The 11,715-nt window shown below is 29.8% G+C and overlaps 2 protein-coding genes across 2 annotated transcripts; one reads left to right on the top strand and one right to left on the bottom strand.

Annotated features, from left to right (window-relative positions):
* Positions 1-7,550: 7,550 nt before the first annotated feature.
* Positions 7,551-8,535, top strand: F5B22DRAFT_652674 (uncharacterized protein; the record flags this gene model as incomplete). Its single annotated transcript, XM_047979647.1, has 2 exons — positions 7,551-7,822; positions 7,908-8,535. 2 exons carry the CDS (start codon positions 7,551-7,553, stop codon positions 8,533-8,535), a joined length of 900 nt encoding a protein of 299 aa, XP_047824759.1.
* A 439-nt stretch (positions 8,536-8,974) lies between these two features.
* F5B22DRAFT_43924 (alpha/beta-hydrolase) lies at positions 8,975-11,421 on the bottom strand. Its single transcript, XM_047971837.1, has 2 exons — positions 11,311-11,421; positions 8,975-11,257 (listed from the first exon to the last, which is right to left on the bottom strand). The coding sequence occupies exon 2, from the start codon at positions 11,014-11,016 to the stop codon at positions 9,415-9,417; it is 1,602 nt and encodes a 533-aa protein (XP_047824758.1). The 5' UTR covers positions 11,017-11,257; positions 11,311-11,421; the 3' UTR covers positions 8,975-9,414.
* Positions 11,422-11,715: the final 294 nt, after the last annotated feature.

Raw genomic sequence — 11,715 nt, 5'->3', positions numbered from 1 at the left:
TTAACCTTAAAAAGTAAATATTATTAAAAACTAATTCCTTTAAAGTAATATTTATAAATAATTTATTTTAATAAAATAATTAAAGTATATTTAAATTAATTATATTTTATTCTTATAAGTTTTTTAAATAGGAAATATAATATAATATTCCTAATTAAAAAATACTTATAATAATAAATTACTTTAAACATTAATAGCATTACCTTTAAAAAAGCTATTTATTAATTAATATATTTTATCACTATATGGTTTTTATTATTATATAGTTAAGAAATCTTAACTGTATTTCTTAATATAGAAACCCTTATAAAATACTTATTTATATATTAAATAACTTTATAAAAAAAGGTTGGATTAACTTTAGGTTTAAAAATTTAAGCTATTTAAATTATAATAAAACTAAAAATTATTTTTTTAATTTTATACAATTTTTCTTTATAAAGATATTAAAAAGTACATTAAAATTTAACATACTTTTTAAAAAACCCTATTAAAAAAAATTCTATAAAATTAAAAATATAATTTTTAGTTTTATTATAGTTTAAATAGCTTAAATTTTTAAACTTAAAGTTAATTTAACCTTTTTTTATAAAGTTATTAAATATATAAATAAGTATTTTATAAGGGCTTTTATATAGGTTTAATACCGTTAAGATTTTTAACTATATAATAATAAAAACTATATAGTAATAGTATATATTAAAGTATTAATTAATTATAATAATCTTTAAATATTTATAAAAACTTTAAAATTAAATAGGAAATAAGTTTATTAATATATATATTTAACTCCTTTTAACTTTATTATTAAATATAAAGCAAGTAAGAAAAATAAAGTTAATTTACCTTTATATTATTTTAATTTTATAGCTATTTTATTTATTAATATAAATATCCTTTTTATATTAAAAAAGAAAATTATTATAATATAATAATTTAAAGTTCTTAATTTATACTTTAAAATATTAATTAATAAATTATATATTATATATATATTTATTAAATAAATTATTTTTATATAAATAGTTATATATAAATAAATATAAATAGTTATAAGTATTAAAAAAAATAAAAATTTAAAACTATTTAAAAATTTAAATAATTTAATTTTAAAAGTTTAATAAAAAGATTTTAAATATTAAGCAATTTTATATTAATTTAAAGTTAAAAAAGCTATAAACCTTTAATAATTAATAAAAAAAGACTTAATTTATTATAAAAAAAGGGTTTATATTTCCTTTAAAAAATCCCTTTATTTTTAATTCATTAAATTATATTATAATTAATTTATTATTAATTACTTTAATTAAACTTATAATTTAAAACTTTTATATTATAAGTTTTTTTAAAAAGATATATAAAATAATATTTAAAAGTATATAAAATCCTATATAATTTATTTTAAAATAAAGATAAAATATTATTAAAAATATAATAAATTAAATATTTTATTAATTTTTAATTAACTTATATAAAAACTTTTTATAAACTTTATTATATATTTATTTAAAACTTTTTATAAAGGAAAACTAATTAACTTTATATTAATTATTATTAATAGATTTATTAAACTTATATATTTATTTTTAATTAATATTATTATTACTTTAATAAAATTAACTATTCTTTTTCATAATAAAATTAAATGCTTATATAATAATTTATAAGGTATAGTTTTAAATAAAGGTATTATTTTTATAAGTTAATTTTAATTTAACCTTTATTATTACTTTAAAATAAAATAATACATTTTAATTATATTTTACTTTAAAATTAATAATTAAATAAAATAAATAAATTAACTAATTAAAGGTTATTTATAATATTTTATTAATAAAGAATAAATAAATTAGCTTTAACTTTTTTTATAAGTCTTTTTTATTATAAATTTAATAATTAATTTAACAATTAAAAAGTTACCTTTTAAAGCTTTATATAATTATATTTTTAAATTTAAATTATTTATTAAAAATAACTTTATATTAAAAGAAGTTTTAACTATATAAGAATAATTTAATAAATTAAAAATAATTAAAAATAAAATAATAAAGCAATAATAAATTATATTAAAATAATATATAAAATATTATAATAATAAATATAAATTAATAACGTTTAAAGTTAAAAATTTAATTATATTTTTTATTAATAATATAAAATTTCATTATAAAAAGTTAATATTTAAATATATAAAACCTTTTAAAATTATAAATAAAGTTAATTTATAAATATATTATATTAATCTTTTATTATAATATATTTATTTTTACCCTATTTTTCTAATTTAATTAATTAAGCTTTAAATTATTAAATATAAATATAATTTACTTATATTAAACTTTAAAAATAATTTAAAAAAATAAAAGGTTAAAAATATAATAAGTAAAATAATATATAATAATAATTAATATTATATAGTTAAATAAAAAGGCTAGCTTTTTAAATATAATTAATAAATATTATAATTTAATATTTTAATATTAAAGGTAATTAAAGATTTTAAAAAACGTTAAAGTTAAAAATAAAAGAAAAAAAGTAAAAATAATAGATTAAATATAAATTAAAACTATATTTAATATTATTAATAGAAAATTTAAAATAAGCTTAATAGGATTTTAAAAATCTTTAATTAATTATAAAAAAATAAAACTAATTATTTTAATATAAAAGGAATTAAACCTTTACCTTTAAAGTTAAAGAACTATTATATTTTATTATTAAACTATATATAAAATAAAGTTAAATTTAATAATTATTAAAATTAATAATATTTTAAAGTTTTATTTAATTATAAATATTATTTTATTAAGTATTATTATATTATTTAATTATAAAAGTCTTTACTTTTATTATAAATAATAAAATAAAGGTATATTATATAATTAAACTAGGATTTTATAAATATATATATAAAAAAATTATATAAAAGTAATTTTAACGTTAAGCTATATTTTACTTATATTAAAAATATATATAAAAAAAGTATAAAGTAAAGTTATTTATAATATTAATTAAAATAAATATAATTATATTAAAAATAATAAAGTATTATTAAATAATAATATAATTATAATTAAAAAAATACTTTTATTTAAATATAAATATAAATTAGCTTTATACTTTTTTATTAGTTTAATTATTAATTATATTAAAATAACTTTAATAAATTAAAAAAAGGTATAAATATAATTTAATAAAATAATATTAAATAGCTATAATATTAATGTAAAACTTAAATAAATTAAATTAAAGTTCTACTTTATTATTATTTATAGCTTAAATGTTATTAATAATTATTTTAAGTATAAAAGCTTATTAACTTTATTTAAGGAGTTTAATAAGTTAAATAATTTTAAAAGCTATTATAAATAGAAATTAAATTTAAATAAATAATAATTTATATATAATATAGGTATAAAAATATTAATAAGCTTATATATTTAATATACTTTAATATATTTATAATAATTAATAAAGTTAAATTTATTAAATAAATAATTAAGTTTAAATAAAAAATTAAAGTTAAATTAATATATATATTTAATATATTTAATATAATTATAATATATTAATATAAATAATATAATTATAAGGTTAATATACTTTTTATAATATTAGTTTTTAATCCTTATAAATTATTTATATTTTTTTTGGAGGTTTTTACCCTTAATATTTAAGTTACTATTATAGCTTAAATAATTATTAGGTGAAGGGCCGGTAAATCTACTATAGCTTTAACTTAAATTGCCCTTTTTATTATTATTATTATTATTATTACTACTTAATAATAATATTAATAAAGTTAATAAAGCTAATAATATTAATAATATTAATAATAATAATAGTAATATTTTACCCTTATTGCTATAAGTAATATAATTATTCTTTAAAGCTAAAGCTTTACCTTTTTCCTTTTTATTCTTAAAAGGTATAATTTAAATAATAGGAATAATAATATAAATATAATGAAAAAAAAAATGGAAAATAAAGTAAAAATGGAAGTAATATAATAATTTTTAATTAAAACTAATTTTTAAAATTAATAATAGTTAAAAAAAAAATGAATTAAGAAATAATTAATAAAAATATATATATAAATTTTATTTTAAAAGTAATATATAATATATATAATTTATAAAATAAATATAAATTTAATATTTATATACCTTTATAATAATAATACTTTATATAAATAAACTATATTAATATATTTATTATAATACTTTATATTATATATTTATATAATTAAACTTTTTATTTTATATTTAATTAATAAATTAATTATATATTAAATTAAAGATAACTTAATTAAGGAAAAAGAAATAATTATTATATTATAATATTTTAAAGCCCTTAAAATATATATATATTATATGTATTATATACCTTTCCTATATATCTTTTAAAGGAGATTCTTCCTTTTTTTAAGCTTTAATTTTATTAAATACCTATTATAAAATTAAAAAGACTTATAATATTATATTTAACCTTTAAGATTTAACCTACCTATAATAATTAATTAAGAAATTATTATTTTTAAATAAATTTATTAATAAAAATAATAAAAAGTAATATAATTTTATTAATAATATTAATTATTATTAATATTAATTATTATTTATTTAAAATTATATAATCCTTTTATATAAATAACCTTTTTATAAGCTTTATTAATTATTATACTATTTTTTTTATAGCTTAAAAAAACTTTAAATTTATTAATATTATAAATATTATAAAGCTTAATTAAAGTTATTATAAAATTATTAAAATAATTAAAAAAGGTATTAATATTAATTAAAAAAGTATTATTAATATATTTAAAGTTAATAATATAGCTTTATAAAACCTTTAAAGTTAAAAAATACTTATAAAATTATAAGTATTAATACTTTTTAAAGTAAATTTTATAATTATTAACCTTTATAATAGCTTTAATATAAGCTTTAAAATAGTAAATTAATAATATAAAGCTTAATTTTTCCTATATTATAATAAGGCTAGGAATAGGGGTATAAACATTATAAAAGAAAGAGTATAGTGGACGTTTTACTTTAATTTTTCTTTTATTGCTTTTATATATATAAGATATAGATTACGCCGGCGCGAGTTAAACCGATTAAACTTAGCAGATAAACCATAACGTACTTTAAAGAATATATATTGCCTTACCTTTTATATTTATTGATCAGAGCTTTTTACATATTATTTTATAATTCTTAATAGGCGGGTATAGGTTTATTAGTTTATTGTTATTACTTATTAATTATTCCTTAACTCCCTTTATAATATATATGCTTAATTTGCTATTAACTCTTTTTAAGTTTTAAAAAAGGTTTATTAACTCTTATAAGCTTCTTTTTTATTTAGTATACCTTTAAAACGGCAACGTAAATAAGATCTATTAACGTTATAGTCTTAAGCTACTTTTTTAACATTATTACCGCCTTTAATAACGGAAAGAGTATAAATTACATATAATGCTATAATATAGTTAACCATTTTAAAAAGCTAAGAAAAAAAGGATTGAAATGGTATAGGTTAGAAAAAAAGAAGCCGTACAGTTGTTAAGATATTTATAAGTTAAAAAAGAAGGTGGTTGGGAAACGCGTCGCATTTTTAGGTGGGTTAATTGTAGGGTGGTTCGTAGGTGGGTGGTTAGGCTTACCTATCTCTCATCCGTGCTACTTTTCTTGGTCCCCAATTCAGCGATCTCTCGTAGGAGAGAACCAAAATCGGTAACTCATATCAGTCAGCATCTGCAGAGTCCATGTTACAAGTTGAGTCGCCCGCCTCGGATTCTCGGAAGGGAGCCATGTCCTGCAGGGGTGTAAATGTGACAGCTCTTCACGGCGGATACATGTATTGTTAAGTGGCCGCTGGATCGGCGCGCGAGGAAAAGCCATTATAAGTGTGACCCGAGAATCCGAGGTGCTAATACCAGGTGTTTACGATGGTTCCCGGTGGGGTTACCACCCGGCAAGAAGTTTCTCGGCGATAAGATGTGCGGATCTCGATATTCGGAGCCGATCAAGATGCGCTACCTATTGCACTTAGACAGGGTCCAGCAAATGTGAGCACCAGCACCGTGAATTTACTCCTACGTTACCCGATACGTCTTTCAAGGCAACTTTCGCGTTCTATATTATCCCGCTCAATACTTACAGCTATCACGGTGATGGAGAGAATAGACCGACTGTGCCGCGCGCTCCGTAAATCATGCGGGTTCAAGCGACTGCGGCCGGCGTGAGCATCGGTACATGTAACGAGTACGAAGCTTAAGCCCTGAATCCAGTGCGTCCGACAAACGGAACAAAAATATTTGATATTTTGTACCCCTGAAATGGGAAAGTAAAAGCTACTTTTTCGTTGCCATGTCCCTCATGATAGTAATGTCTTGCATCGAGGCTTGACACGCGATACAAGAGGAAAAGAATTCACTATTCTATGACGTATACATCGTACAGACTGAATCTCCTGAAAACAGCCTCTATGGTGTTGTGATGTCACTTCAGGTGCTAACTAGGTTTCAGGTTGCCTCTTGATGTAAGATGTAGGACCGAAATGGTTAGAGAAACACGTGCGCGCCATGCTCGCCTCGTCTTCTATCAAGTATCTACCAACTCATAGCTAATACGTCACTCGTGTTCGGCACCGAATAAGCGCCTAAAGTATAATCGCGCTTTATCGTTCCATTATGGGGTTTAAAACATATGGATCATAATCCCTGGAATCTGCGAAGTAGGCTGCCAAGAGGGTCTGAAGAGTCGAAAAGTGAAATATACCCGGTATTTCCATACTGTATAAGTGTGTTTGTAGCTGGTACATATGTCAATATAGCGTTGACATTCAGAACACGTCAATATTAATAGTTTATATGTGAGTAAATTATAATTGGCGGATAGTCCTACGTTAAGACTTCTGTCATCAATTTGCTGTGGCTCGCATCATTCTACTAACAAAAACCGATATCTTGCTTTGGGATCAATACGGACCCCGTTAGGGCTATCTAATGAGACTGTTGATTGGTGTACATGCTTTATGTGCTACCAACACTTATGAAATCACACCATCACGCCCAGCATATCCCACACCACCCTGCTGTGTTATCATCAGAAATTCATCGTTTCTATATTGCATGAACGAATTTACCGTTTAGGTGTGTTTGGCAGCAAGTTAGAAATATAGATTCAAAACAAAACAAGGGAGTGAATATAAAGTATCAGCCATAGTGCACCCAGCTACCTATATAGCAACTATCTAGTTTATCCCGCATGCATTGATGGCATACAGTGTGCTCTCTTTGTCGGTCATATGATACAAAGCTGCAAACCGTTTACCAACAGCAGATTTAGAGCTACTCTTACGGAAATTTCGGTGGCAAGGGCCTTCGTCATGCTTATCAATATGCCTAAACGGTGTGGGAGAGATTGTGGTTATAAATGCATAATTAGAGTCCCAATGCTCGTTAACTTGAATAGCTAGTCCACTATTTTTATCCTGCCCACCCTGATAGTATTATATCTCTAGCTCACAAATGTACACAAGCCATGGCAACATTCATGGAGACTACTATGAATTACCATCTGGACCCGTCCAGGGGCGGTTCAAAAGCAAGCACCTTTGGAACGGTCGGTGTTCTTCGTCGAAAGTTCGACTCACGTCCTATCCAAATACATGATCTACGGGGTTTGGAGAGCGAGTTCGACATCCATACACATTCTTTCCAGACCTGCAATTGGAAACCTAGCACTACATCACTCGAATCCAATGACATCAAGAGTATTATCTACCACGAGGCTGAGGAACTTATCAAGTCGATGTGAGTATTATAGTAGATTGAATAGCATGCTCCCGTTGCCAATCTCAAGGATACCTATGTACTGTACACTAACAAATTACTCCAGTACCAAGGCATCGCGAGTGCACTGCTTTTCTCACCTGATCCGACAAGATACCTTCGAAGCTAACGTCGAGGCGCTAAAGGAGCTCGAGACTACTAGAGGCAGAGAAAATGTCTTGGACACAGAAGGGTTCGGGCCCACAGTTCCAGCACAGTTTGCACACGTTGACCAGTCTGAAAAGGGGGCTCGCAGCCTCCTTGGAGACCACCTCCCTGATGAGGCAGAGAAGCTGACCAAGACCCGATGGGGAACTGTCAACCTCTGGCGGCCGATTAAAACAATTGAACGTGATCCACTAGGCTTCTGCGATGGCCGTACTGTGAGTGATGAGGATTTGGTTCCTGTAGACACAGAACCACCAGCAAAGGGCACAAGCAAGTTCTACGAGAGCGTTTCTAAATATGGATTCCAGGTGCTTGAAGTTCGGGCGAACCCCAAGCACAAATGGTATTACCTCTCAAACATGCGACCAGATGAGGCTCTGGTTTTCAAGTGCTACGATTCGAAGAACCCCTCCGAGAGTCGCTGCTGTCATTCCTCCTTTCGACTACCGCGAAAAGTCGAAGCGCCAAGGGAGAGCATGGAAATGCGCTTCTTCGTGTTCTACGAGAATGAATCGGTTGAAGGGTGAAGCAGGGTAGAAAAAGGAGGCGTAAGATTCAGGAGGGGCTTTAGCTGAGATTTTGGAGTCTTGTGGATTGAGATGTGTATTTGATGACATGGCGATGATTTCACGAATCGAATGTATGAGACACACATCTAATATCTTTTCTTAGCTTAATATCGATTTGAGTTGAATCCAATTCGATCGCTACACCATACCCCCAAACGTCATTATCACTAAATTGTCCTCGAATTCTAGACTCCTATATAATATCTTAAGCATAAGGATCCCCAAGAGGCCACATGTTCTCATCCAATCAAGGGCTGTAGGTCCTTAAGGGTGGTGTTGACCGGTCAAGATGATTGTAACACCTCATGGTTTTATGGTGACAACTACGCAAAAGTGGCTAGAAGTACTTGTGTGAAGGTGATGGTGGCTGCACCAAGAAGCTAGTGTGACCGGCCAACTCACCGGCCATAGCTCAATACGCCTTAAATCTTTAAGTAATTAGTATATCTTCACAAGCTGGCTGCGCCATTGATATAGCCACATATTTTTCTCATTTGAGGTCATTGCCTGTTATTTCTAGACATGATTCTTCATGACTTAGACGGCTTTCGTTAACATCTGTATCAGCCATGAGTTGCAATAGTTAAAACTTCCCAAAGAACCACAATATATCATAGGCTGATATACGGGCCCCAATCACCATTCTTCCCCTATGGCTTGGGATTATGCTTGATATCCTATGCCATCTATGGCATGTTGGTGTGATTGAATGTGTCTTCTGAAGGCTTCGCATGACGGAGGAACCATCGGGATGTGTGATTTCAAGGGGTGATAGCAGTAACGGTTTAGTAAGTGACAGATTGAGCTATTACCGCTTTTATGGCCCTAATTGAGTATTTATATTTGATAACCGTAGTACTTGTCCCAAAACGCTGTTACTTGACGAGCATGCTCTGCAGGCTGTTCAAGCCGCAAATCGCCAGTATCATCCCAGATCCTTACATGCTCACTATTTGCGCTCAAAGCTGGCCAATAAGAGGTAGCACCCTGTGTACTATCATTTGGGTTCCCAGTTCGCATGAAATGTACCCAGGTCTCCATCATCTTTCTTGAAAGAGACCGGTCAGCATTGGTCCAATCCCAGTCCCATGCATCGAGATTGCCCAACCCGTAAAGCATACCAACAAGATGGAAAGCACCAGCAAAATTCTTTTCCACTAAACTTGAGGAAGTTGGTATTGGCGGCGCGCGGAGAAAATCATAGTACCACACGGGTGACTTCATATACTTGTGTTGGAGACGGGCGGAAGTCCATGTAGGCCAACGAAAGACTTGGTCAGCAAGGAGCCTCCATGATGATACAATCACTTCTGCATCCGTAGTTGCAGGATAGAGACGAAGGGCGTTATCAGCTTGTCCCTCGAATGTTTCCTGGAGGAATGATTCATAGTTGGATAATTTATAAAGACGTGGTAGTGCGGTTCCGTCATCACCCGTGGCACCAGCTAGGACTGGAATGTCAACTGCCTCGCCTGACATGAATGCCTCAGCGGGCGTTCGAGGAACCACATAACCATCAATGATGGGGTTTTGCGTGTCGTAAACACTTAAGCTCGTGGTGTTTTCCCGTAAATATGATTTCCATATTCCCTTAGTTCGAGGCAATGTTACGGCCAAGATTTTATCAGAAGGCATCTGTCGCAATTCGGCCAAGGAGGAAGCGCCAAGGGCATTAAGCACTTCAGTCCCGGCTGCTTCAGCGGCAGTGAGCGTCATGTAAGTTGCTATATGACCTGGGCCATCAAGCGCCGGTGCCAGGCCTGGTCCGCTCTCACAAATCCCTTTGGTAAACAAGCCTTTAGCCAACGGCGAAGTTCGGAGTAGTGTGACGCTAGCGCCGCCAGATGAGGCGCCCCCTATCGTCACATTCCCGGGATCACCACCAAAGGCTTTGATGTTTCGTTGGACCCATTCTAGAGCCGAAATTTGGTCCATGATCCCGTAGTTGCCTGATGCATTATGGCCTGACTCCGCACTAAGTTCTGGAAGTGCGAGAAATCCAAATCGACCAACGCGAAAGTTCACGGTGACGACGGTGATGCCCTCGGCAGCCAAGCGAGCCCCGTCTTCCATGGGATGGGCTGCAGAACCAAAAACAAAGGCTCCGTAGTGAAACCAAACCAGCACAGGCCTGTCGGTAGAGTTCTCAGCGCCGGTAAATATGTTTAAGTAAAGACAATCTTCACTAAACTCAGCGTCCACAGTAGAGTATAGAGATGCTTTCGGCGGTGGCGGTTGAACGCAGGCAGGGCCGTACGACTCGCCCGACCGAACCCCTTCCCAGTGCTGAACAGGCTGCGGCGGTCGCCATCGGAGTTCTCCTACAGGCGGTGCGGCGTAAGGGATACCGTAAAAAGCTCTCGTAGCATTTGGGCGATCAACTCCTGATATCGACCCTGAGTCAATGACGACTGGCGTGCATGCAAGTCCTCGAGACATAATTAACCATCGACAAGAGTTATGGAGGTGGAAGAGAAATGATCCGAGAGTAGACAGAAGAGGATGAATGTGCCATCAGTTGAATCTCCTTGCGTGAAGGGGTACTCGGCGTAATACCTCGTTAGTTACTTCGCGCTGGGCCAGAATGGGAATACCCCTGGCATGAGATATCTCACTGTGGCGATTAATTTACCATACCCATTGAGAGACAAGGGCAACTCTGTATGATTATTACAACAATCTGTAACGAGTCAGTTGAAGCTCCTTGCGCAACAATAATAGCCCTTTACATGCCCAAACCATGGGTTACTAGTACCACTTCCATTAGCCATGGTGAAGACCGACCGACCGCCGGAGGTACAATGTCGCCCGCCTACTGCTGACATGGCCTCACCTTCTCAAAGCAGCTTAGTCTCTGGAAACTCTGAACTGTTAACCCCTCTTTCAAGATTGGGGAGTGATAAGCCGGAAGCGTGGTAAATCCGAAGTCCCGCCAGCCATAAGCGTAACGGAGTTTGTGGTGATTGACCTTGCGAGCAATTGCTTTAAGGGGTGGTATCCGTAGTGCTACACTTACCATAAATTCGAAGCAAAGACGATAACAAAAGAAATCAATCGGTCAGACGGTTCAGTTTTCAGGGAATTCTATCGTGTAGCTAGGATTCATCATCCCCGGCAGTTTTTCTGGTAATTGTAGCG

This window comes from Xylaria bambusicola (assembly GCF_022495145.1).
Source record: "Xylaria bambusicola strain CBS 139988 unplaced genomic scaffold F5B22scaffold_103, whole genome shotgun sequence".
NCBI classification, from domain to species: domain Eukaryota; kingdom Fungi; phylum Ascomycota; class Sordariomycetes; order Xylariales; family Xylariaceae; genus Xylaria; species Xylaria bambusicola.
Note: the sequence above shows the minus strand (reverse complement) of the source record. Positions and strands in the feature narration are given on the sequence as shown.

What these genes read in the sequence shown, in the direction of transcription:
- F5B22DRAFT_43924 (XM_047971837.1), bottom strand. Translation starts at nt 11,016, where the DNA reads ATGTCTCGAGGACTTGCATGCACGCCAGTCGTCATTGACTCAGGGTCG.